Source organism: Oncorhynchus mykiss, chromosome 16 (assembly GCF_057628025.1).
Source record: "Oncorhynchus mykiss isolate SJ-2025 chromosome 16, ASM5762802v1, whole genome shotgun sequence".
Classification (NCBI taxonomy): domain Eukaryota; kingdom Metazoa; phylum Chordata; class Actinopteri; order Salmoniformes; family Salmonidae; genus Oncorhynchus; species Oncorhynchus mykiss.
In genome coordinates, this window is record NC_143037.1 from 41,315,590 (window position 1) to 41,341,593 (window position 26,004).

General features: G+C 42.8%; 1 protein-coding gene across 2 annotated transcripts; it reads left to right on the top strand.

Annotated features, from left to right (window-relative positions):
* Nucleotides 1-2,772: 2,772 nt before the first annotated feature.
* LOC110491922 (ATP-dependent 6-phosphofructokinase, muscle type) lies at nt 2,773-24,757 on the top strand. 2 transcript variants are annotated; one of them, XM_036946802.2, is made up of 22 exons: nt 2,773-2,947; nt 4,683-4,756; nt 5,033-5,110; nt 5,647-5,836; nt 7,721-7,886; nt 10,788-10,941; nt 11,114-11,209; nt 16,302-16,394; nt 16,603-16,728; nt 16,932-16,996; nt 17,123-17,186; nt 17,318-17,464; nt 17,925-17,995; nt 18,177-18,264; nt 18,537-18,689; nt 20,497-20,661; nt 20,985-21,046; nt 21,209-21,320; nt 21,461-21,560; nt 22,080-22,185; nt 22,604-22,757; nt 24,685-24,757. In XM_036946802.2, exons 1-22 carry the CDS (start codon nt 2,866-2,868, stop codon nt 24,685-24,687), a joined length of 2,349 nt encoding a protein of 782 aa, XP_036802697.1. In that variant the 5' UTR covers nt 2,773-2,865; the 3' UTR covers nt 24,688-24,757. The 2 variants fall into 2 exon arrangements, with proteins under 2 accessions (XP_036802697.1, XP_036802696.1); XM_036946801.2 differs by lacking the exon at nt 24,685-24,757 and having other exon boundaries at nt 22,604-22,902.
* Nucleotides 24,758-26,004: the final 1,247 nt, after the last annotated feature.

Below are 26,004 nucleotides of genomic sequence, written 5' to 3' on the forward strand. Positions count from 1 at the left end.
AGAAATGAGGCCGAAATCAGATTGTGTAGATTTCAGGACGTGTAAAACTCGTACTATGCATGTTTTGTGAGTTTTATTATGACATGGTCGTGAAGCCCGTTGGAACCTATACTTACTGAAATATAGTTTTTTTAGGTTCTGATGCACAGTGTCAACTACAGCAATATCGCAGAGCCAGACTGCTTTTTAGGTTCTGATGCACAGTGTCAATCAACTACAGCAATCTCGCAGAGCCAGACTTGTGTCTCTTCATTTTTTAAACCAGTCTTATTTACAATGACGACCAAGAAGAGCCACGTTAAAATGTAAAGGTAATTTCAGATTGAGCCGACGCTGCTTTTACCGTGAATGCAGTCCACGAAGGCGGGATCATTGCCTTTACATTTCAATCGAGCTATAACCTGAATTGAATCCAGCCCTATGTGTCAACGGCCTCTAGCGCTGTGTATGAAATTGCCATCTGGAATCTGAAGCCTTTAGCAGTATGACATTCCCTTTAACTGGGCTATACCGCATAACAGATGAATACCCTGGCCTGTGCTATCACTTCTGAAGAAGAGCAAGACTAGGGTCGCGTTCCAGACATCACACACCAGACACCTGTAAAGTAGTCACGCGACACACATTTACCAATTATTTAATGTTACGTCATCTACATTGCAGTCTACATTGCAGTCATATATTGATTCAGTTAGTAGCATGTAAAGCACAACATAAGTATTTGGGAGATTAGTGTGCAACTGCAATGTAGAACGCGACCTGTAGCGCATACCATTGGCTTTGGCAACTGTTCCGCTTGGCATGTTAAAATATTTCGTGTGTCTTCATCTGAACTTTTCTGCTCCACAACCTCATAACATATTACAATTTATAATGTGTGTCTACGGGTGATTGACAAATAACTTTAACATTCCCTGAATTTATACTGGGCCATACTAAAATGAAAGTATCTGTCTAGTGAAAATCTCACTTTTAATAGTGGTTAGATCCTCATAATGATAATAATAATAACATCCTCATAATGTCGTTGCCTCGTCTTATGTCATGTATTGTCATGTTGTGTCTTTCTGTCCTTTCCTTTCACCCTGTCTCCCTCTGCTGGTCGTACTAGGTTACCGTTTCTGTCCCTCTTTCCCCCAGCTGTTCCTTGTCTTCTCTGACTACCTCATTCACCCCTTTTCCCACCTGTTCCCTTTTTCCCTCTGATTAGGTCCCTATATCTCTCTCTGTTTCTGCTCCTGTCTTTGTCGGATTCTTGTTTGTGTGTCTCATGCCTGAACCAGACTATCATCGTGTTTGCTGCAACCTTGTCCTGTCCTGTCGGAATCTACCTGTCCATCTGAGCCCACGTGTGTTCATCATTAAAGAAACTCTGTTTGTTAATTCGCTTTTGGGTCCTCATTCACGCACCTGACACTTATACTTGTATTTGTGGCCAAAGCATAAATTGGAGAGAAAAAGGGTTCAAACAATTTTTTAAAAACTTGTATGTCAAACTGGGCCCCGTTTCCCAAAAGCATCTTAAGGCTACGTTCATTGTTAGAGGTCTACTCGCAGAATTATTTGTAATGGCTGGTATACCGCCCACACATTATGTCGTTGGGGTATGCCCACACCATTCCAACACATAAAGGCTGCTTTTGAACATACTTAATTAAAACATTTTTGGAAGGAAAACAATTTAATGCATATTGTAATTAATTATAGGTCATATTTAACATAAATCTGGAAACACTGGACAGTTACTTTAAAGACAGTGTTTTCAGGAAGCAAGTCATCTCTTACCACAGCCACTGTATCTCTGACACTGGGGGTGGTGGAGACCAGCAAGACTATAGTATATGTAACACATACTGGATGAGGAACACATGATGATCACGTAAGCAATTCTCTACTGCTGGTTATCTGAAATGTACCCTGTCTGTTTCTGAAGCAGCAGGTTAATTAAAGGACACGTAGACAGGGGGTAGAGATGACCCAGCACACTGTCTGTGGCCCGTGTCTTTTGATTGCCACATTTATGTAGGTGGGCTTGTCTATCCCGGTCCCAGATCTGTTTGTGTGTCTTGCCAACTCCTAGGCAACGGCCATTGTCGTCACTTTGATATGCATAAGCCTGGTCCCGATGTCAATTTTGACTTAATGGTGACTTACAGTTTCTATGTTATCATGGTTTTCTCATATCATCTGTGCTGGGTGTACCAAAACATAACAGACATGCAGTCTACTAGCAGTATCCTGATGTGGGTAGAGTCACATTTGTTATTTCTTTTTGAACACAGGGACCCTTCAAGGTCTCTGGTCTCAGAGATGAATGTATTATAATTTATTAGTTTTAAATGTTCACATTTTAATCCCTCAAGCATGTTTAAATGTAGCCTACATTCTATCATATGTTCTGTTACTGTGCCCTCTAGGAGGTGACAGTCACTGTGATGTATATTTAGTTCAGTCATGAGGTGTGTGTGTGTGGATGTGTTTAACTATACTTGTGGGGACCAGAATAGTAAACAAACAAAAATTGACCAACTAGAGACATTTTTCAGTCCTCGCAAGGTCAAATGTTATTTATAGAGGGTAAAAGTTAGGGTTATAGGAGCTAGGGTTAGGAATAGGTTAGGTGTGAGGGAAAGTAAGATTTTGAATGGGACTGAATTGTGTGGTCAGTTAAACAAGGCTGTGTGTGTGTGTGTGTGCGTGTTTGAGAGAGATTCGGGGGCAGGGCTATGGGGCAGTGTCCTTATAAAGCCAGTGACCTTACCATTCTCTCTTGAGAAACAGGGTAGCAGCCATAGCAGCTAATCTATCCTTTTCCTTTCCTTCCTTAGTGCCGCCACCTAGTTGGTGTGGAGCCCTGTGGACACCATGTCACATACAAGCATGGATCCAACCAAGATGGGCATCGGCCGGTCTATAGCCGTGCTGACGTCTGGTGGTGATGCCCAAGGTAAGAAGTATTTGTGACGTCAGAGAGGCAGTGTGTGTGTGTGCCTGTAACTGTTTTGTGTGCCTGTAACTGTGTGTGTGTTTTTTTGTGTGTGCCAGTGTTAGTACTGCAATAGTCTGGGTTTGACTGTGAGGACCTCCAGCTCTGTAGGTGAAATCAAATCATCACAGTTTATATTAACTCAACACCCCGAGTTGAATTATTGAGTTAGGGCTGGAGTTATCTCTGAAGAACATCCAAAGCAAGCTAAAAGCAGCCAAAGAAGATTTGGGCAACTGAGCGATCAGTTATGCCAGTTAGATTCTGGAATTATGTGTCTTCATGATCACTTAGTCCCAGAGGCCAGGTGTCAGGAGTTGATGAATGTCTTTAGCTTTTAGGTTTATCTTTACTGTGGTTGGCAGGGCAGTGAGGACAACGTGATGAGTACAGCGTGATAGCTTTCCTGTACCCTTAGAGCCACGGGACTTTTTAGGCTGACACCCGATACAGATAACTTAACTTCCCAACTTGACCAGGATCTCAAATTGGCAATATCTACACAAACATTGTTGACCTGCATCTTTCCCTAGCAGAGTACACTCCTTATCTTCAAGTTGCATAACTTATGCTTCAAATTTGTGTACTACTCCATGATTGTTGAGAGACAAATAAAAGTAGAGTAAAATGAGACTGTAGTTTACTGGCAATGTCATATAACTACATTTCAGTAGTGCTGACTGTGTTTATACTTTAAATTCACATAATACCTTAGCTGGCCCACCAGTAAATACCAATACATTATATTTATTTGGACAGATCTCTACTAAGTTGTTGCAAGAGACATTGCCAGTGTGGCTAGGTATAGGGTGTAGTGGCTATTAAACATTATTATTATAACTGATGTTTGTCTAGCTGTTTCATCATTGTAAATAAGAATTTGTTCTTTAACTGACTTGCCTAGTTAAATAAAAAATATAAAATGAAAACCATTGCTAGATATATGATTCCAAATGTGTCCCATAACCTTTTCTCTAAGCCACTTATCTCCCGCCTATTCCCCGCCCGTCTCCCCCTCTAATTTGGTGTTAATTTTAGACCCTCTGACCTTTTTTTGTGGAACGTCACGGTATGGAGGATATGGCCACGCTCTTCTCTCAGCTGCTCTACTGTAACAAGAGACGGTTCCGTACCATGCTTGTCTACCAACCAACCAATCACAACACGCACCCACACATCTTGGCCTTTAGTGTTCTGAACATGGAGAGAAGATAGAGTACAGTCTACAGATCTGTTTACAGACATGACACCTCTCTATTCCAATTCTGAAAATAAGTTTATGAGCCATTTTGGATGTGTCAGCCGGATGTTGTAGCCAAAATACTCTTGAGCACAAAACACAAATGTCAAGGGACTTGATACCCATATGTCAATGCTTGATACACATTAAATATGTGTATAAAGCATCGATATATGGGTATCAAGCCACTTAGGGGCTATAAAAGTCATATTAATGTGTTTGATGATGACGATGCTGAAATCCAAATGTAAACTTGATTTAGTCTTAATGTTAGCATTTGTTAAACGGGTTGTTTTACGCCATAACCACTGTGAGATGTGGCCCTGTGTATGTCACAGTTTGGCTTTGACAAGCTGCTCGTTATTGTGCATTGCACTTTATAACTTGTTATAAGCATGTATAAGCCTTCAGTCAATCCTGTAAACCCATGTTTGTCTGTCTATCTGTGACTATCAGGTATGAACGCGGCCGTGAGGGCCACAGTCAGAGTTGGTATCTACACCGGAGCCAAGGTCTACTTTGTTCATGAGGTAAAGTCATACAGTAGAATCACAGTTCTGTTATCCAAGTTTATTCACTCGATAATGTGTTGCCTATCATTGCTGATCACCCACAGAGGCCTCTACTATCCATTTGATCCTGATTACCATTTTGATTTATCTGACTGAAGTTTTAAGAAATACCCCCCAAAAATGGATTCTATCACAACCCACATTAAGAGAGAAGTTGTGTGGCTGCGGTAGCATGGTGTTGTCTCCCATTTCAGAAGATAATGGAGTTTGTATTTGTGTTGATGATGTGTGCAGGGTTACCAGGGTCTGGTGGATGGAGGAGACAACATCAAACTGGCCACCTGGGAGAGTGTGTCCATGATGCTGCAACTGGTGAGTCCTGTTATCACACACTCACAAGCACTGATGCCAATACAGTACACAACTGTCATAAGCTGTCATTGTCTAGAGAGGGTATTACAGTGAATGAATGACAAGAAACCAAGAGTACTGGTTTATTTTAATATTAGAGACGGATACAAACACACAACCAAATGTGTTCATAGATGGATAGACAATGCCTACTGTAACTAAGGGAGAGCAGGGGTCAGCTCCAGTAATACAAGCTGACCTCCACGTACACAGGGTGTTTAAGTTGAGTTTGGATGTGGCCAAACTGGATGGAAAGATCCCAGCAGGGTGTGATTACAGAGCTGCCTCTCTTTCATGATAGCCTGACATATTCTCAGTGCTTAAACTGACCTAGAGTTGAGATTCATATGCATCATTAAAGATCACGTTTAGAAAAGTTAAAAAACACTGTTGTTTCGGCCATCTTGGTCTTCAATGATTTTTAACAGGCTCCACCAAATTGCAGTCCACAACTTTGTCCATTATTTCTTCTAATTCTATGAGTCTCTCTCTACCAGGGTGGCACAGTCATCGGCAGTGCCCGCTGCATGGACTTCAGAGCCAGGGAGGGCCGCATGAAGGCTGCCCTGAACCTGGTCAAGCTGGGCATCACCAACCTGTGTGTGATTGGGGGTGACGGTAGCTTGACTGGAGCTAACCAGTTCAGGAAGGAGTGGGCCACTCTGCTGGTCGACCTGGTCAAAGCCGGTAAGACTGAACCCCGGGAACCATAGGAAAGCCCTAAGAACTTTGAGTGTATTCCAGACATGGGTTCAAATAGTATTTGTTTTCTTCCAAAATTCTTTGAGCATTTCATTGAGTCTGCCTGGAGTGCCAAATTGGCAAGTTTGCACTTTTTAGGCTATTCCATTGGTTCCATGGTGCCAGGAAAACTCAATCAAGCACAATGAAAGTATTTGAAAGAAAACATAGAGTTGAAGTCGGAAGTTTACATACACTTAGGTTGGAGTCATTAAAACTCGTTTTTCAACCACTCTCAATTTGTGAACAAACTATAGTTTTGGCAGGTCGGTTAGGACATCTACTTTGTGCATGACACAAGTAATTTTTCCAACAATTGTTTACAGACAGATTATTTAATTTATAATTCACTGTATCACAATTTCAGTGGGTCAAAAGTTTACATACACTAAGTTGACTGTGCCTTTAAACAGTTTGGAGAATTCCAGAAAATTATGTCATGGCTTTAGAAGCTTCTGATAGGCTAATTGACATAATTTGAGTCAATTGAAGGTGTACCTGTGGATGTATTTCAAGGTCTACCTTCAAACTCAGGGCCTCTTTGCTTGACATCATGGGAAAATCAAAAGAAATCAGCCAAGACCTCAGAAAATAAATTGTAGACCTCCATAAGCCTGGTTCATCCTTGGGAGCAATTTCCAAACACCTGAAGGTACCACGTTCATATGTACGAACAATAGTACACAAGTATGAACACCATGGGACCACGCAGCCGTCATACCGCTCAGGAAGGAGACGCATTCTGTCTCCTAGAGATGAACGTACTTTGGTGCGAAAAGTTAAAATCAATCCCAGAACAACAGCAAAAGACCTTGTGAAGATGCTGGAGGAAACAGATACAAAAGTATCTATATCCACAGTAAAACCAGTCCTATATTGTCATAACCTGAAAGGCCGCTCTAAAACCGCCATAAAAAATCCAGACTACGGTTTGCAACTGCACATGGGGACAAAGATCGTACTTTTTGGAGAAATGTCCTCTGGTCTGATGAAACAAAAATAGAACTGTTTGGCCATAATGACCATTGTTATGTTTGGAGGAAAAAGGGGGAGGCTTGCAAGCCAAAAAACACCATCCCAACCGTGAGGCACGGGGGTGGCAGCATCATGTTGTGGGGGTGCTTTGCTGCAGGAGGGACTGGTGCACTTCACAAAATAGATGGCATCATGAGGTAGGAAAATGATGTGGATATATTGAAGCAACATCTCAAGACATCAGTCAAGCATACTTCCAAAGTTGTGGCAAAATGGCTTTAAGGACAACAAAGTCAAGGTATTGGAGTGGCCATCACAAAGCCCTGACCTCAAACCTGTAGAAAATGTGTGGCAGAACTGAAAAAGCGTGTGCGAACAAGGAGGCCTATAAACCTGACTCAGTTGCACCAGCTCTGTCAGGAGGAAAGGCCAAAATTCACCCAACTTATTGTGGGAAGCTTGTGGAAGGCTACCTGAAACATTTGACCCAATTTAAACAATAGAAAGGCAATGCTACCAAATACTAATTGAGTGCATGTAAACTTCTGACCCACTGGGAATGTGATGAAAGACATAAAAGCTGAAATAAATAATTCTCTCTACTATTATTCTGACATTTCACATTCTCAAAATAAGGTGGGGATCCTAACAGGGAATTAGACAGGGAATTTTTACTTGGATTAAATGTCAGGAATTGTGAAAAACTGAGTTTAAATGTATTTGGTGTGGTGTATGTAAACTTCTGACTTCAACTGTATACTATTTAAGCCCAGGCCTGGTTACATTGGTGAAACGGCTGCTGTGTTTGACTGACAGTGTATGACTGACTACTTTGTTACCATGCTTGCTCTCCAGGTAAAATTACAGATGACGAGGCCCGGAAATCGTGCCACCTGAACATCGTAGGCATGGTGGGTTCTATCGACAATGACTTCTGTGGGACAGACATGACCATCGGGACTGACTCTGCTCTGCACCGCATCATAGAGGTGGTGGATGCCATCACCACTACCGCACAGAGGTGAGGAGAGGTCATCACTGTCACTCAAATTTGCAACTGTGCGCACACAACACAAGCAGACACACACACAGTTGATGGGCTTAATTACTGTAAGTAACAACTTGGACACACTCCATAAACGGCAGCCTGACACACACGCATGCACAATCTAGTGCTGAGCGATTCGTGCTTTTTAAAGGTTGGTTCGGTTTCAGTTGGATTATTTAAAAAATAATCATGGTTTTCAATTTCCGTTGCAATCATTTTTTCAAACACTAAATGCATTATGAAATAATGACAAAATTATTTGAGATCTTTTTCAATTGCTAAAACATAGAAAATATTCCATTGTCTCTGTCAGGTGCATTGGGTATAAATCAATAGAAAAAGTGGAAATTACTATGAAATAATGAAATATTTCAGTTGTGTATATTACTTTTTTTATTTGATGACTTCATTTTTTGTATTCCTTATAGACATCATCTCATCTCTGCTAAGGCAGTAGCAGCCAGCCAGCCAGACATCCATCTAACGTTATCTCTGTACTGTTAGTCATCATCTCATCTCTGCTAAGGCAGTAGCAGCCAGCCAGCCAGACATCCATCTAACGTTATCTCTGTACTGTTAGTCATCATCTCATCTCTGCTAAGGCAGTAGCAGCCAGCCAGCCAGACATCCATCTAACGTTATCTCTGTACTGTTAGTCATCATCTCATCTCTGCTAAGGCAGTAGCAGCCAGCCAGCCAGACATCCATCTAATGTTATCTCTGTACTGTTAGTCATCATCTCATCTCTGCTAAGGCAGTAGCAGCCAGCCAGCCAGACATCCTTCTAACGTTATCTCTGTACTGTTAGTCATCATCTCATCTCTGCTAAGGCAGTAGCAGCCAGCCAGCCAGACATCCATCTAACGTTATCTCTGTACTGTTAGTCATCATCTCATCTCTGCTAAGGCAGTAGCAACGAGCCAGCCAGACATCCATCTAACGTTATCTCTGTACTGTTAGTCATCCTATTTATGCTGCAGAGCTGTCTGACTAAATCGTTTGACCTGTTATTCAAACTAGATAAGCCAAGGCATACTTTCACGAACTGCCTCTATCCCTCTCATTGTTCTGTTGTGTACATTCCTCTCTCATGCGGTCTGTGTGTATCTAACCTAATTTAGCAGGCATAAGAGTGTATCCGTCTCTGTTCCAGCCGGAAAGAACAGGGGCAATGGATTATGGTCATGGTAGTTAATTACCATGTTTCTGCACTGAACTAGGTTGAATATTTGCTTAAGGAAATCTACAACTCCTTTCAGCCCAGCATCTCACATAGTTCTTGAATTGATTTCCTTCGTGAATTATTTGATTTCTCTCTAGAGCAAATGACACCGTTGGGCTCACAAAAAAACCCAGAACTAAACGGAATTTAAAATACTTGAACTTACACTACAGGTCAAAGTTTTAGAACAACTACTAGGGTTTTTCTTTATTTTCTAAATTGTAGAATAATAGTGAAGACATCAAAACTATGAAATAACACAGTAACCAAAAAAGTGTTAAACAAAGCATATTTTATATTTGATGTTCTTCAAATAGCCACCATTTGCCTTGATGACAGCTTTGCACACTCTTGGCATTCTATCAACCAGCTTCACCTGTCTTGAAGGAGCTCCCACATATGCTGAGCACTTGTTGGCTGCTTTTCCTTCACTCTGCGGTCCAACTCATCCCAAACCATCTCAATTAGTTTGAGGTCTGGTGATTGTGGAGACCAGATCATCTGATGCAGCACTCCATCACTCTCCTTGGTCAAATAGCCCTTACACAGCCTGGAGGTGTGTGTTGGGTCATTGTCCTGTTGAAAAACAAATCATAGTCCCACTAAGCGCAAATCAGATGGGATGGCATATCGCTGCAGAATGCAGTGGTAGCCATGCTGGTTAAGTGTGCCTTGAATTCTAAATAAATGACAAATGTCCATTGCTCGTGTTTATTGGCCCAAGCAAGTCTCTTCTTCTTATCAGTGTCCTTTAGTAGTGGTTTCTTTGCAGGAATTTGACCATGAAGGCCTGTTCCACACAGTCACCTCTGAACAGTTGATGTGGAGATGTGTGTCTGTTACTTGAACTCTGTGAAACATTTATTTGGGCTGCAATTTCTGAGGCTTGCAACTGTAATGAATTTATTCTCTGCAGCAGAGCTAACTCTGGGTCTTCCATTCCTGTGGTGGTCCTCTTGAGAGACAGTTTCATCATAGCTCTTGATGGTTTATGCGACTGCAATTGAAAAAACGTTCAAAGTTCTTGAAGTTTTCCGTATTGACTGACCTTCATGTCTTAAAGTTATGATGGACTGTCATTTGTCTTTGCTTATTTGAGCTGTTATTGCCATAATATGGACTTGGTCTTTTATCACATAGGGCTATCTTCTGTACAAGCCCCCTCCCTACCTTGTAACAACACAACTGATTGGCTCAAACGCATTAAGGAAAGAAATTCCACAAATTAACGTTTAACCAGGCACATCTGTTAATTGAAATGCATTCTAGGTGACTACCTCATGAAGCTGGTTGAGAGAATGCCTAGTGTGTAAAGCTGTCAGCAAGGAAAAGGGTGGCTATTTGAAGAATCTCAAATATAAAATATATTTTTATTTGTTTAACACTTTTTAAATTACTACATGATTCAATATGTATTATTTCATAGTTTTGATGTCTTCAATATTATTCTCCAATGTAGAAAATAGTAAAAAATAAAGAAAAATCTTTTGAATGAGTAGGTGTTCAAAAACTTTTATTTTTATGTCTTAATAACAAAAAAATAAATACATTTTGGTTAATCACTCAGCACTATGTCGCTCACACACCCTGTTTCAGTTTTCTCCTCTGAACCTGGTTTATAACAAAGATGGTTATTCTGTTGTTCTCCTCAGTCACCAGAGGACCTTCATCCTGGAGGTGATGGGTAGACACTGTGGCTACCTGGCCCTGGTGACTGCTCTGGCCTGCGGTGCTGACTGGGTGTTCATCCCAGAGATGCCCCCAGATGATGGATGGGAGGGACATCTGTGCAGAAGACTGGCTGATGTAGGTTTACATGCACAGACAGACTGACTTCTGACCTGAAAGATTCCTTTATCCATATTGAATGACTTTTTAAACACACCACATTACAACAGAATTTTTAATCCCACTCATCGGTTTCCATCGTTGGTACCTAATCATCAGGCTGACATCTTGTGTCTTTGGTCTCTGACAGCAACGAGCCAGAGGATCTCGTCTGAATGTGATTATTGTGGCTGAGGGAGCTATGGACAGAGCTGGAAACCCCATTAGCTCTGAAGACATCAAGAAGGCAAGCTCTACCTCATATTACTGTATCTCGCAGTTGAAATGAGTTTGTTTGCTTGTTATTTTAGGACCTCTTTTAGCGTTGCTTTTAACAGCTGCAGAGAAATGCTTATGTTACTAGCTCCAAAAGTGCAGTAGAATGTCTCGCAAATACAATACAATTCCCGCAAAAAAGTATTTAGTCAGCCACCAATTGTGCAAGTTCTCCCACTTAAAAATATGAGAGAGGCCTGTAATTTTCATCATAGGTACACTTCAACTATGACAGACAAAATGAGAAAAAAAATCCAGAAAATCACATTGTAGGATTTTTAATGAATTCATTTGCAAATTATGGTGGAAAATAAGTATTTGGTCAATAACAAAAGTTTATCTCAATACTTTTATCTCAATATACTCAATATACCCTTTGTTGGCAATGACATAGGTCAAACGTTTTCTGTAAGTCTTCACAAGGTTTTCACACACTGTTGCTGGTATTTTGGCCCATTCCTCCATGCAGATCTCCTCTAGAGCAGTGATGTTTTGGGGCTGTTGCTGGGCAACACGGACTTTCAACTCCCTCCAAAGATTTTCTATGGGGTTGAGATCTGGAGACTGGCTAGGCCACTCCAGGACCTTGAAATGTTTCTTACGAAGCCACTCCTTCGTTGCCCGGGCGGTGTGTTTGGGATCATTGTCATGCTGAAAGACCCAGCCACGTTTCATCTTCAATGCCCTTGCTGATGGAAGGTGGTTTTCACTCAAAATCTCACGATACATGGCCCCATTCATTCTTTCCTTTACACGGATCAGTCGTCCTGGTCCCTTTGCAGAAAAACAGCCCCAAAGCATGATGTTTCCACCCCCATGCTTCACAGTAGGTATGGTGTTCTTTGGATGCAACTCAGCATTCTTTGTCCTCCAAACACAACGAGTTGAGTTTTTACCAAAAAGTTATATTTTGGTTTCATCTGACCATATGACATTCTCCCAATCTTCTTCTGGATCATCCAAATGCTCTCTAGCAAACTTCAGACGGGCCTGGACATGTACTGGCTTAAGCAGGGGGACACGTCTGGCACTGCAGGATTTGAGTCCCTGGCGGCGTAGTGTGTTACTGATGGTAGGCTTTGTTACTTTGGTCCCAGCTCTCTGCAGGTCGTTCACTAGGTCCCCCCGTATGGTTCTGGGATTTTTGCTCACCGTTCTTGTGATCATTTTGACCCCACGGGGTGAGATCTTGCGTGGAGCCCCAGATCAAGGGAGATTATCGGTGGTCTTGTGTGTCTTCCATTTCCTAATAATTGCTCCCACAGTTGATTTCTTCAAACCAAGCTGCTTACCTATTGCAGATTCAGTCTTCCCAGCCTGGTGCAGGTCTACAATTTTGTTTCTGGTGTCCTTTGACAGCTCTTTGGTCTTGGCCATAGTGGAGATTGGAGTGTGACTGTTTGAGGTTGTGGACAGGTGTCTTTTATACTGATAACAAGTTCAAACAGGTGCCATTAATACAGGTAACGAGTGGAGGACAGAGGAGCCTCTTAAAGAAGAAGTTACAGGTCTGTGAGAGACAGAAATCGTGCTTGTTTGTAGGTGACCAAATACTTATTTTCCACCATAATTTGCAAATTAATTAATTAAAAATCCTACAATGTGATTTTCTTGATTTTTTTCCCTCATTTTGTCTGAAGTGTACCTATGATGAAAGGCCTCATCTTTTTAAGTGGGAGAACTTACACAATTGGTGGCTGCCTAAATACTTTTTTGCCCCACTGTAACAATCCACAGAGATATATTAGAGTGAGCATGTGTGAGAATCCTGAATATAAATACGTGATGTGTATAGACAGTATATAATTTGGAAAAGGAAATGGTACGTACAGTAATAGTATTAGGATGAGAACAGTTGCTCCTGCTCCAGTTTCAACTGTTCTGCCTGCGGCTATGGAACCCTGACCAGTTCACCGGACGTGCTACCTGTCCCAGACCTGCTGTTCTCAACTCTCTAGAGACAGAAGGAGCGGTAGAGATACTCTGAATGATCGGCTATGAAAAGCCAACTGACCACCCGGCACAGCCAGAAGAAGACTGGCCACCATTCATAGCCTGGTTCCTCTCTAGGTTTCTTCCTAGGTTCTGGCCTTTCTAGGGAGTTTTTCCTAACCACCGTGCTTCTACACCTGCATTGCTTGCTGTTTGGGGTTTTAGGCTGGGTTTCTGTACAGCACTTTGAGATATCAGTTGATGTAAGAAGGGCTTTATAAATACATTTGATTTGATTTGCCTTTGGAAAGTATTCAGACCCCTTCACTTTTTCCACATTTTGTTATGTTACAAAATCTTTTCTCTAACAAAGTAATTCCAATCTTGCTACTAGAAAGCCAGAACTATAACTGTAACTTGATTCACTACAGGGTGTGAAAGTGTCATAAAACTGGCCAAGCCCCCCCCCGTCTCTCTGTTGTTCATTTGCCAAGCTGATCTGAGGCCTTGGATCCTCGACCAGGAGAGTCATGACACTCCAGAGATGTTCGATCAGGTTCAAGTCTGGATCCCCACAGCATAAAGCTGCCACCACCATGCTTCACCGTAAGGATGGTGCCAGGTTTCCTCCAGATGTGACGCTTGGCATTCAGGCCAAAGAGTTCAATCTTGGTTTCATTAGACCAGAGAATCTTGTTTATCATGGTCTGATAGTCCTTTAGGTGCATTTTGGCAAACTCCAAGCGGGCTGTCATGTGCCTTTTACTGAGGAGTGGCTTCCGTCTGTCCACTGTACCATAAAGGCCTGACTGGTGGAGTGCTGCAGAGATGGTTGACCTTCTGGAAGGTTCTCCCATCTACACAGAGGAACTCTGGAGCTCTGACATAGTGACCGAGTTCTTGGTTACCTCCCTGACCAATGCTCTTCTCCCTCGATTGCTCAGTTTGGCCAGGCGACCAGTCTTGGGGATTCCAAACCTCTTCCATTTAAGAATGATGGAGGCCACTGTGTTCTTGGGACCTTTCAATGCTGCAGAAATGTTTTTGGTACCCTTCCTCAGATCTGTGCCACGACACAACCCTGTCTCGGAGCTCTACAGGCAATTAATTTGACCTCGTGGCTTGGTTTTTGCTCTGACATGTTCTGTCAACTATGGGACCTTTTATAAACAGGTGTGCCTTTCCAAATCATGTCCAATCAACTGAATTTACCACACGTGGACTCCAATCAAGTAGAAACATCTCAAGGATGATCAATGGAAACTGGATGCACCTGATCTAAATTTCGAATCTAAATAAGGTATTTCTGTTTTTTATTTTTAATACATTTAGCTAAAATGTCAAATCTGTTTTCATGTTTGGGGAGTGTTGTGTGTAGATTGATTAGGATTTTTATTTTATTGCATCCATTTTAGAGTAAGGCTGTAACGTAACAAAATGTGGAAAAAGTTAAGGGGTTTGAATACTTTCCGAATGCACTGTACATACACAGTGAGTAAACAACAGTATATAAACTGAATATGAGGTGAGCAGCGTTCACTGTATACTCTATACATGAGGCATTAGTCTCACGGTGCAGGGCTGAGTGTCTGGCAGGTAGCCAGTTAGTGATGGCTGTTCAACAGTCTGATGGCCTGGTATAGAAGCAGTTTCTTGGTCTCTCGTCCCGGCTCTGCTGCACCTGTACCGTCTCTGTCTGCTAGGTGGTAGCAGAGTGAACATACCATGGCTTGAGTGGCTGAGGTCCTTAATGATCTTCTTGGGCAGGCAGCGTGCCCCCAGTGATGTATTTGGCTGACCGCACCACCCTCTAGAGAGCCATGCGGTTGAAGGTGGTGCAGTTGCCGTAACAGGGCGGTGTTGCAGCCCGGCAGAATGCTGTCAATGGTGCATCTGTCAAAGTTTGTGAAGGGCTAGGTGTGTGACTGTTAAAACGTTTGATTGAAATTGGGAGCCTTTAACGTTAAGAAACATTCCTAACCGTAAAACAATATTTTTTTATTAACATTTTTACATAGATGCAGAAAATAAACAGCGTAGTGGGTCAATTTCTGCAACAACTAAAAGTGTTCAGGTCCTCAGTGATGTGCATGCCAAGGAACTTGAAGCTTTTAGCCCTCTCCACTGCTCCCTGTCGATGTGGATGGCTTTTCCTGGTACCACTCCGCCAGGGCTCCAACCTCCTCCCCTGTAGGCTGTCTCATTGTCATTGGTAATCAGGCCTACCACTAATGTCGTCAGCAAATTTGATGATTGAGTTAGAGTCGTGCGAAGCCATGCAGTCATGGGTGAACAGGGAGTATAGGAGGGGTCTGAGCACACACCTCTGTTGGGCCCCTGTGTTGAGGATCAGCGTGGCATAGGTGTTGTTGCCTAACCTCACCACCTGGGGTCGGTACGTCAGGAAGTCTAGGACCCTGTTGCACAGGGCGGAGTTCAGACCGAGGGCCCTGAGCATAGTGATGAGCTTGGAGGGCACTATGGTGTTGAAGGCAGCGCTGTAGTCGATGAACAGCATTCTCACATAGGTATCCCTTTTGTCCAGGTGGGATAGGGCAGTGGGATAGGGCAGTGTGCTGTGCAACGGCGATTGCGTCGTCCGAGGATCTGTTGGGGCGGTATGCAAATTGTAGTGGGTCTAGGGTGTTGGGTAAGGTGGAGGTGATATGATCCTTGACTAGCCTTTTAAAGCACTTCATGATGACAGAAGTGAGTGCTACAGGGCGATAGTTATTTAGTTCAATTACCCTGGTGGATATCTTGAAGCAAGTGGGGACAAAAGCCTGGGATAGGGAGAGGTTGAATATGTCCGTAAACACTCCAGCATAAAGAAGGCAACACACAAAAAGATGGCTTTGAAAACAACTGGAAGACACACAAGATGCTAGCCCACAACAACCCTCCAGATACCAAGGGGGGACAATGGCTACACAATTAACACATGAAAAATTACTTAAAAGACTATAAAACTGACAGAACAATGTGTCAGCATATTTTAGCCCACAATAGGGCCGATTTCCCAAATAATACCTCAGAGTTAAAGTGCTAAGATTCTACTGCATTGTCATGTTTGAATACGGTTGAACTGACGGTTGTTAACAGCTCTTTGTGTGTGCTTCTTACATTTGTAGCTGGTGGAGAAGAATTTGGGCTTTGACACCCGTACCACTGTCCTGGGACACGTGCAGAGAGGCGGCACTCCCTCAGCCTTCGACAGAATCCTGGTAGGTCTCTCTCTCTCCGTCTCTGTGCGTATGAGCATGTCTAAATGTGTGATGTTTATCTGTTCTCCCTCCTCCCCACTGCAGCAGGATGGGTGTGGAGGTGGTTCTGGCTCTGTTGGTGTGTCTTTGTGTGTATCTAGCTATGGTGTGTCGTGATTGTGTTTGATCGTGATGTGTGTGTCTAACCCTGGTGTGTGTTCTCCCCTAGGGCAGCAGGATGGGTGTGGAGGCTGTGATGGCCCTGTTGGAGGCCACTCCAGAGACCCCGGCCTGTGTGGTCAGTCTGTCCGGTAACCAGGCCGTCAGGCTGCCCCTCATGGAGTGTGTCCAAGTGGTCAGTATCAGTCACTAACCCACATCAACTGTTGTATGTGTGCCATTCAAATGGGTTCATCATAGTCAAGAATTTAATTGACTACTAAAGGGTTTTGATTATTATATGGCAGAGAAAAACAATGACATGGACTGAGATGGCAGATGATTCAACTTCTATGTAAATATGCATTAATGATCTTCCCCCTCCCCCCCCACCCCCAGACTAAGGATGTGACTACTGCCATGGCTGAGAAGAGATGGGAGGATGCTATCAAGCTCAGAGGAAAGTAAGAACACTAGCCTACTTTTACCACTCTTACAATGGCTTCACTATTGCTGAAACTCACTTGGATGTCACATATGAACTTTATCACAGCCTACTAACACATCACTGTTTTGTTGGCCGTGTCCAGGAGCTTTGAAAACAACTGGAACACATACAAGATGCTGGCCCACATCAACCCTCCAGATACCAAGGTGGGGAACAACAGCTACATAATGAACACCTGAGTTTAGTTAAATTAGTTACGACTCTAGCACTGACAGAAATGTGTCACCATTCTCTTCTTGTCACCTCTCCTCTCTACCTCTCCTCTCCTCCTCTGCAGAGCAACATTAACGTGGCTATAGTAAACATTGGTGCTCCATGTGCTGGTATGAATGCTGCTGTGCGTTCTGCAGTGAGGATCGGCATCATTCAGGGACACAACATGTTGGCCGTTCATGACGGGTTCGAGGGTCTCGCTCAAGGAAAGGTATGTACACCCTACGCACTACACATTGCGTAGAGCCCATTCCTCTCAGTCAAAACTCCTCTTTTTATCAGGCCCCATATTCATAAAGCGTCTCAGAGTAGGAGTGCTGATCTAGGATCAGGTCCCTTTTGTCCATGCAACATCTAAAAGGCTCAACTGATCCTAGATCAACACTCTTGGATGCTTTGTGTGTACAGATCCAGGTCATCTATAATCTAAATATAGAATAAGTGTGGCCTGGTACCAGAAGAGGCTGGTAGGAGGAGCTATAGGAGGACAGTATCAAACATATGGAAACCACATGTTTGACTCCGTTCCATGTATTCCATTCTAGTCATTACAATGAGCCCGTCCTCCTATATCTCCTCCCAGCAGCCTCCTCTGCCTGGTACAATAACTCTTGTCCAGTGAATCTGGAAACCTCACTCCCTTGACCCCTTGACTTTGTTGTCTTCCACAGATTGAGCCTATCACCTGGACTGGGGTGTCAGGCTGGACTGGAAAGGGGGGCTCTGAGTTGGGCACCAAGAGGTACTACTCAGAATGATTATTAGGATGCAGGATGAATACAGTGTAATAGTTTGGGTTGTCAGCAGGAGTGGAACTGAGGGGCACACAAAACTCATTTTGACATGTAAAATCATTTTTGGGGCAGTGATACGGTAAATCGCTGATATTTCACACTACTAACTAAATTGTCCTTTATTTGAAGAGTCCTTCCTTCTGAGTACATTGAGGAAATCAGCTTGACTATCGCTAAGTTCAATATCCACTCTCTGGTGATTATTGGAGGGTTCGAGGTAAGAGTCAGAAGATTGTCTCATCACATGCATGTCTTCTTTAATGTGTGGCTGTCTTACAATCACAAGTCAATGTTCTAAAAGTAGGTAAGTCATCATGGATAAGAGAATTTGAATGACTAAAATGTAAATGTAATGTCTATGTGGGATCTCACATGTAACTACAAAAGACACACAAGCCCAGTACCTCAGTAGTGTAACCCCTGCTGCTCTTCTCGCATCTCCTTCCCTCCCCTTTTTCCTCTCCTCTCTCCTCCTGTCCCCTCTCCCAGGCGTATATGGGTGGTCTGGAGCTGGTGCAGGGCAGAGATAAGTATGAAGAGCTGTGCATTCCCATGGTGGTCATCCCCGCCACTGTCTCCAACAACGTCCCCGGCTCAGACTTCAGCATCGGAGCTGACACAGCCCTCAACACCATCACCTCGGTCAGTACTGTAATACATCAACACCATCGCCTCGGTCGGTACCGTAATACATCAACACCATCGCCTCGGTCGGTACCGTAATACATCAACACCATCGCCTCGGTCAGTACCGTAATACATCAACACCATCGCCTCGGTCAGTACCGTAATACATCAACACCATCGCCTCGGTCAGTACCGTAATACATCAACACCATCGCCTCGGTCGGTACTGTAATACATCAACACCATCGCCTCGGTCAGTACCGTAATACATCAACACCACCGCCTCGGTCGGTACCATAATACATCATCACCGCGATCAGAAATGTAACATATCAACACCATAACCATGGCCAGTACCGTAATACATGAACACACCATCACCATAAGTAACACCAACACCTGGGTCATGTTCAGTAGGGTGAAAACATTTTAAACTGGAACAGGGAGGTGCTGCTGTACCTGAAATTGTCCCATAAAAACAAGATGTTAATGGCCCAGCTCAATAACAGTTAGGGCACATGGTCTACTCTAAACCATAACCTCCATATTCTGAATGTGAGCATTGAGTGGTTGGAAATCCCGCTCATCAACTCCTGCGCTCCATTTCAAATAGGCTACATGTCATATTAACCGCATATAAACAGTCTAAATAGGTCAGGAGCCAGACAGGGAGCCTAAGAAGGAACGAAAATGAATTATTTAGGCTATAGTATTTCATATATTTCAAGGCTCTAGCCTACAAAGAAAAACATTGTGAAGCATTTGCGAGTGCAACTGTAGGCTGGTAGGGACAATGACTTTTGAATTCATTTTTAGAAGCACAAGTTTGGCCAGTCTGTGACTTCAGGCACGTGCGATGATGCCTGGAGAGTATCCTCTCAACACTGGGGATGATAAACACCCTCTTGGTCACTCTTGCCAGACTAGGCAGAGATGCAGAGTTAATTTTTTATTTTTCTATAGGTAGGCCTAAAAGCTTTTAGGCAAAATAAATTGATCAAAACGGAAAGCTCATTGAACGTGGGAATATGCCAGGCCTATTGGGACAAAATCTATTATGGCCTATTGTACAGAAAATAGAACAAAAATGAACGAAACGTTTAAGAGATCTGATTTTTCGTTTAGAAATACTTTGCTACAATGACCACCTCTATTTTTTTTTTTAACCTTTATTTAACCAGGCAAGTCAGTTAAGAACAAATTCTTATTTTCAATGACGGCCTGTTCAGGGGCAGAACGACAGATTTGTACCTTGTCAGCTCGGGGATTTGAACTCGCAACCTTCCGGTTACTAGTCCAACGGTCCGGTTACTAGTCTAACCACTAGGCTACCCTGCCGCCCCTATCGGCCTCGTTCCTTTCTTTTAGCATGTGCACGTAGTAAGTACACCATCGTGTTTTCAGTATACATGTCTTTTCAGATTCCACTATGATTCTTTAGTTGTGGACTCTACATCACCACACTCCCTCTCTTGCTCTTGGTCCTCATCTTTGTAAGTCACCTTGATTTAGCACCTGTGTTTTATCGGTTTCTTTATGAAAATATTTAGCGAACTCCATGACAGTAGATAAAGCAAGGGGCTATAGCAGCACACAAGTAGACTACTAATTAATGCTGGCACGGGCATACCCTGAGCTCGTGAAGTGAGCGCTACTTGGAGCGAAATTGGAGCGGGCGAGAAGGCTCCACGCTCCAGTGACAAATTGGGCACGCTCCGCTCCTCGCTCCGCTCCAGCTCCGCTCAGCTCACATACTCTGATGCTGTAAAACTGTCAGTCTCCCCCTCTTAACCCGTCTCCTCTCTGTTCCCTGTCCCCTCAGACCTGTGACAGGATCAAGCAGTCAGCAGCAGGCACCAAGCGTCGTGTGTTCATCATTGAGACCGCAGGAGGGTACTGTGGTTACCTGGCTACCATGGCAGGTCTGGCTGCTGGGGCTGATGCTGCATACATCTATGAGGACAAATTTGGTATTAGAGACCTGGAGGTGAGCTGAAGCAGGATACACACTTTCTTGCAGTCTCTCTTTGTCTCTATCATGACATGGAGAGCTTTAGACACATACATAGTCTACACCAGTCTGTCAGCTTGTGAAAATCTTTGGGCCAGTTTCCCGGACACAGATTAAGCTTAGTCATGAACACTATTCCTGGAGAGGCGCTGTCCGTGGAGAATCTTCATTGAACATACTTTCTAGTCCAGGACTAGGCTTAAGTTTCTCCTCTACGTAAAAGTATACATGGTACAAACTGGCCTCTATATAGTTTACATGGTACCAAGGTGTGCTGACCGACGGGCTCTGGTTTACAGATGAACGTAGAGCATCTCGTGCAGAAGATGAAGACAGATGTGAAGAGAGGTTTGATTCTCAGGTGGGGTTCATTCAAGCACTCCTTCATTCAATTTCATTATCTACCATGCTTGTACCTTTCCCAAAACCCAAAACTGCCATGCCACTTCAACAGTGTGTATACACATTACATTCATGTTTAGATCTCATCTGTACACCTTTTGATTATTCCTCTGTGTGTCAGGAATGAGAACTGCAATGCCAACTACACCACAGACTTTATCTTCGCCCTCTACTCTGAGGAGGGCAAGGGCATCTTTGACTGCCGCAAGAACGTTCTGGGACACATGCAACAGGTCTGTTAACAGTGACAAGGCCGCATCCCCAAATGGCACCCTATTAGAAGTAGTAGAAGAGTGTCCCTAATATTATAGCTTTTCCAGAACATACAGCACGTCGACTTCAGATGCAGTAATACAACCTTTCCTCTCCCCAGGGCGGCACCCCAACACCTTTCGACCGGAACTTTGGCACCAAGATGGGTTCCAAGGCTGTTTTGTGGATAACAGAGAAACTCAAGGAGGTCTATAGACACGGTAAGACAGACAGGCTGTGGGATGTCTCCAATTAGCCCATGTGTCTTAGTGGCAATTGTAATGTACACATACGTAGAAGATAGGATGTAAAAAATAAATGTGTCCATTGATAGTACATTTTGTGTCCGTTGTATCCCTTGGTTTAATCTCAGAAACCCAGAACTAAAATCTTGCATAATTGCGTCAGATGCTTGATTAAGTTCTGGGGGCAGACGTCTTAGAAAATATACTAGAATGAGGAGCTGAAGCACGATGGTAGCTCCACCCCCCTCTCGCTGCATATTTCGGGCAAGTCTATGGGCCAAATGTCCCCTCTTCCAAAATTCGAAAGCCTGTGAAATCGTAATTTGTCTAAATGATCAGTGATGTAGAAAATCTGACAGACAGACGCTACGATACCGTCCTCTGTTACGTGCGTTTGTCCACGTGAGATAACCCCTGCTTATACCACACAAATTCATATACTTGTTTTTAAATCTCTGTCTCTGTGACAGTTAATCTTCTTCTCCTGTTCTCCAGGTCGTATCTTCGCTAACACCCCAGACTCTGCCTGTGTGCTGGGCATGAAGAAGAGAGCACTGACCTTCCAGCCTCTTGCTGAGCTGAAGGAACAGACAGACTTTGTGTAAGATCCTTTAAATCATACATATTTTCAAAAATAAAATCTATGACGCTTAACTTGAAAGTGGCAGTTGCTGATTATTCTATAATAATATAATATTTGCCATTTAGCAGACACTTTTATCCTAAATGACTTAGTCATGTGTGCATCCATTTTACATATGGGCGGTCCTGGGAATTGAACCCACTACTGTGTCATTACAAGCGCCATACCGTACCAACTGAGCTACAAAGGACCACTTTTTATATTGGCCTTGTCCAGAAATTAACCCTAGCACCTGTTATCACCATATTGCTATCCAATCCTCTCAGATCTCCACGAGTGTCTAGAGGTAAGGGCTAGTGGTTGTTCCTGGACAGGGCCAAAATATCCCTAACATTCCTATTAAGGCTTCTCTACCCCCCTCTGCTGTCCTGTCCAGGCACCGCATCCCCAAAACATCGTGGTGGCTGAAACTGAGGCCAATCATGAAGATCCTTGCTAAATACAACATCAGCCTGGACACATCTGAGCATGCCCACATGGAGCATGTTATCAAGAAGAGGGTGTCGATGCCAGCGCCACTGATGAAGAAGGCATGTCCCCCCACGAAACACGAGGAGGAAGAGTAATTGTTCTATGTTACATGTATGTCAGTGGAGGGCTGGTGGGAGGAGCTATAGGAGGATGGGCTCATTGTAATGGCTGGAATGGAATAAATGGAACAATATCAAACACAAATATATGGAAACCACATGTTTGACTCCATTCCCTTTTTTCCATTCCAGCCACTACAATCCTATAGCTCCTCCCACCAGCCACCTCTGATGTATGTCTATATCCGGGTTCTCCAACAGGCCAATTGGAGCAGCCCACCAAATAGTTATGAAAAATACATGCACTTCCCAAATTGTTTAAAGTCAGTCTTGTGGGTTCATTTCATCACTGTTTTGATTGTGACTGCCCCATTGCGCTCTTTTTGCGACAAGTGTGGGGGGACTCCTCTTGCTAAATCAATGTCAGATTGGATATACAAATATTTTTATTTTCCCAATTAGACTGGGAAAATGTTAATTCAATTGAGGTGAGTGCTAGTGATAATCTTTATTATAGTTTGCTCATATTCGCTGATTAGAACATTTTGCAAGCATGTTATGTAGCCTAACAAGTGTATGTTGCTCTTCACTCGGTAGTAGCCTGTGATACACCCGACCTAATGCCTGCGACTTGACTGATAAATCAATATGGTTTTGTTTCACTGAATTTATGTCTGTATATTGCTTAATTGATCTCTGGCTGGGCAAGTGGAGGTGGTGGTTCATTTATTTGTTAGCTCATCCATCACTGATCAGAAACATTTAGCAAGCAATAGCCTAAATAATGTATTTTTGCTCGACCCACCTCGTAGTAGCCTTGTATAATCAATCCATCAAGCTGTGAGCGCACGTTGTGTCTTAATTTAGCCTACTAAAATATAATCAATCAATAATTCATGCCATTAGACAGCAAACGAGTCATTAATGCCTTTAAATACAATCAAGCGTTTTATTATTATGTAGGACTAAAAGACTGGGCCGATCGCGGTTGGATTCGGGCTGAGAATGAGAACTCTGCAGACTGTCAAGTATCACACACACACACACACACCAAGCTCCCGGCTACTATCAAATCCACATTGACATTACCCCTAGTTAGTCACAACTGGCTTAAAACCCAAACGTAACAATATCTGTCAATACATTTCCCGCAATATTGCCCCTGTATGTCTGTGTGGTGTGCGCGTTTGCCTATCATTCACTTCGGTATACCAGTTAGCGGAAATAACAATTGTCTTCTCGGTAGACAGAAAGACTTAACCCCAAACCTAATCATTTTAATGTCAACTGAAAACCAGGCTTACCTGGCAGAATTATATCATGATTATTTGTATCAATGGGGTGGGCTTTTGTTTTGCAAACTGGTATGACATATGCAGTTGCAAAAACATCGCTAAACCAGCACGTTCCTCTCTCGCAAAATGTGCATTTAAAGTGGTATTACATTCAAATCAGAATTGGGTTTTTTTCCAGGCCGAAAGATGGTATTCTGGTGTGATTTAAGCATTGACATTGATTCAGAACATAAAATTGCATTGTTTCTCTATGAATAATTGTAATTCTGAGTTAAATAAAAATAAATCCCAAACCACAAAAAATAAAACAGAGAGAACAGAATTCGGGAAAATACAAGGAGTGCATGTTTCAAAGCTAGGAAAGCAATTATGAGTAGCTCTCATGCTAGAAAAGGTTGGAGACCCCTGGCATATGGAGAAGGAAGAGGTGCATGAAAGGGAAGAGTACTTTTTTTAAAAAATGTTACATGAATGTCTGTTTTGCATGTATGTTTCTGGTTTAATGAATCATCTGACTAAACTAAACGAGCTACATTCTTTCTTACTGTTGTCTTATTTTTGGACTTGCATATTCTCTTCTTTTTGATCTTCTCAAACATTTTTCCTTACACTTTTTTTTATTTCTCAATCAGTGAACCCTGTGTGCGCTGCCCTGATCTGGAAACCAGTTTTACTGCTTCAAGAATTAAACACGTTACGATTTTGGCTCTTGTGATTTATTTTGTGCATGATTTACAGCTCACTAATTGTCATGTATTTCCTTTAAAATACAAATAAATGCAATGTCAAGATGTAAGAATCAACCTAATCTTTCAAAAAAAAAAATGGTTAAATGCTTCTTGCTCAAGTGAAGTACAGTTGCAGTCACCTCGCGAAAGTGGAAACTCTTTCGGGCATTCGTAAGCTAAATGTTGTGAAAAATGTAATGTTATGCATTGGAAAGACACCCAAAGTTGCTAATGTTCTCACTTCTCGTGCAAACTTGTCAAAGCTTGACCTCCCTCCAATACACAGACAAAACGTCTGGACTTTCTTCATGACCCCTGACTACTGTCACATTGGTATCTTCCATAGGGCTACATTCATAACCATCACCTTTCCTACGATGTTGACTCAATGCTCAAGACTACTAATACTGGGATCCCCAGGAGGAGACCAGGACAAAGAAGGTAATGTGTTTTGGTCGTCTTTACAGTAAATGTCAATAAGCAATGGGCTCACCTAAATAAGTTCAGGAGTAAAAATTGCAAAGACTCATTCTGTGTGCAATAATATTGTTAAACGTGATTATTGAATGACTACCTCATCTCTGTACTCCACACATACAATTGTCTGTAAGGCCCCTCAGTCGAACAGTGAATTTCAACCACCGATTCAACCACAAAGAACAGGAAGGTTTTCCAATGCATCGCAAAGATGGACACCTATTGGTAGATGGCTTTTTTTTTTTTTTACGGATATTGAATATCCATTTGAGCATGGTGAAGTTATTAATACACTTTGGATGGTGTATCAATACACCATACAACTACAAAGATACATGTGTCCTTCCTAACTCAGTTGCTGGAGAGGAAGGAAACCGCTCATGGATTTTACCATGAGGCCGATGGTGACTTTAAAACAAAGTTTAATGGCTGTGGTAGGAGAACTGAGGATGGATCAACAACATTGTAGTCACTCCATAACACTACCCTAAATGATAGAATGAGAAGGAAGCATGTACAGAATAAACATATTCCAAAATATGAATCCTGTTTGCAATAAGGCTAAAGCAAAACTGCAAAAAATGTGTGGCTGATGTCTGACAATTTTTAGGGCCTTCCTCTGACACGGGCTGGTATAGAGGTCCTGGGTGGCAGGGAGTTCGGCCCCAGTGATGTGCTGGGCTGTACGCCCTACCCTCTTTAGCGCAGATACCAAGAAGTTGCCATACCAAGCGGTGATGCAGCCAG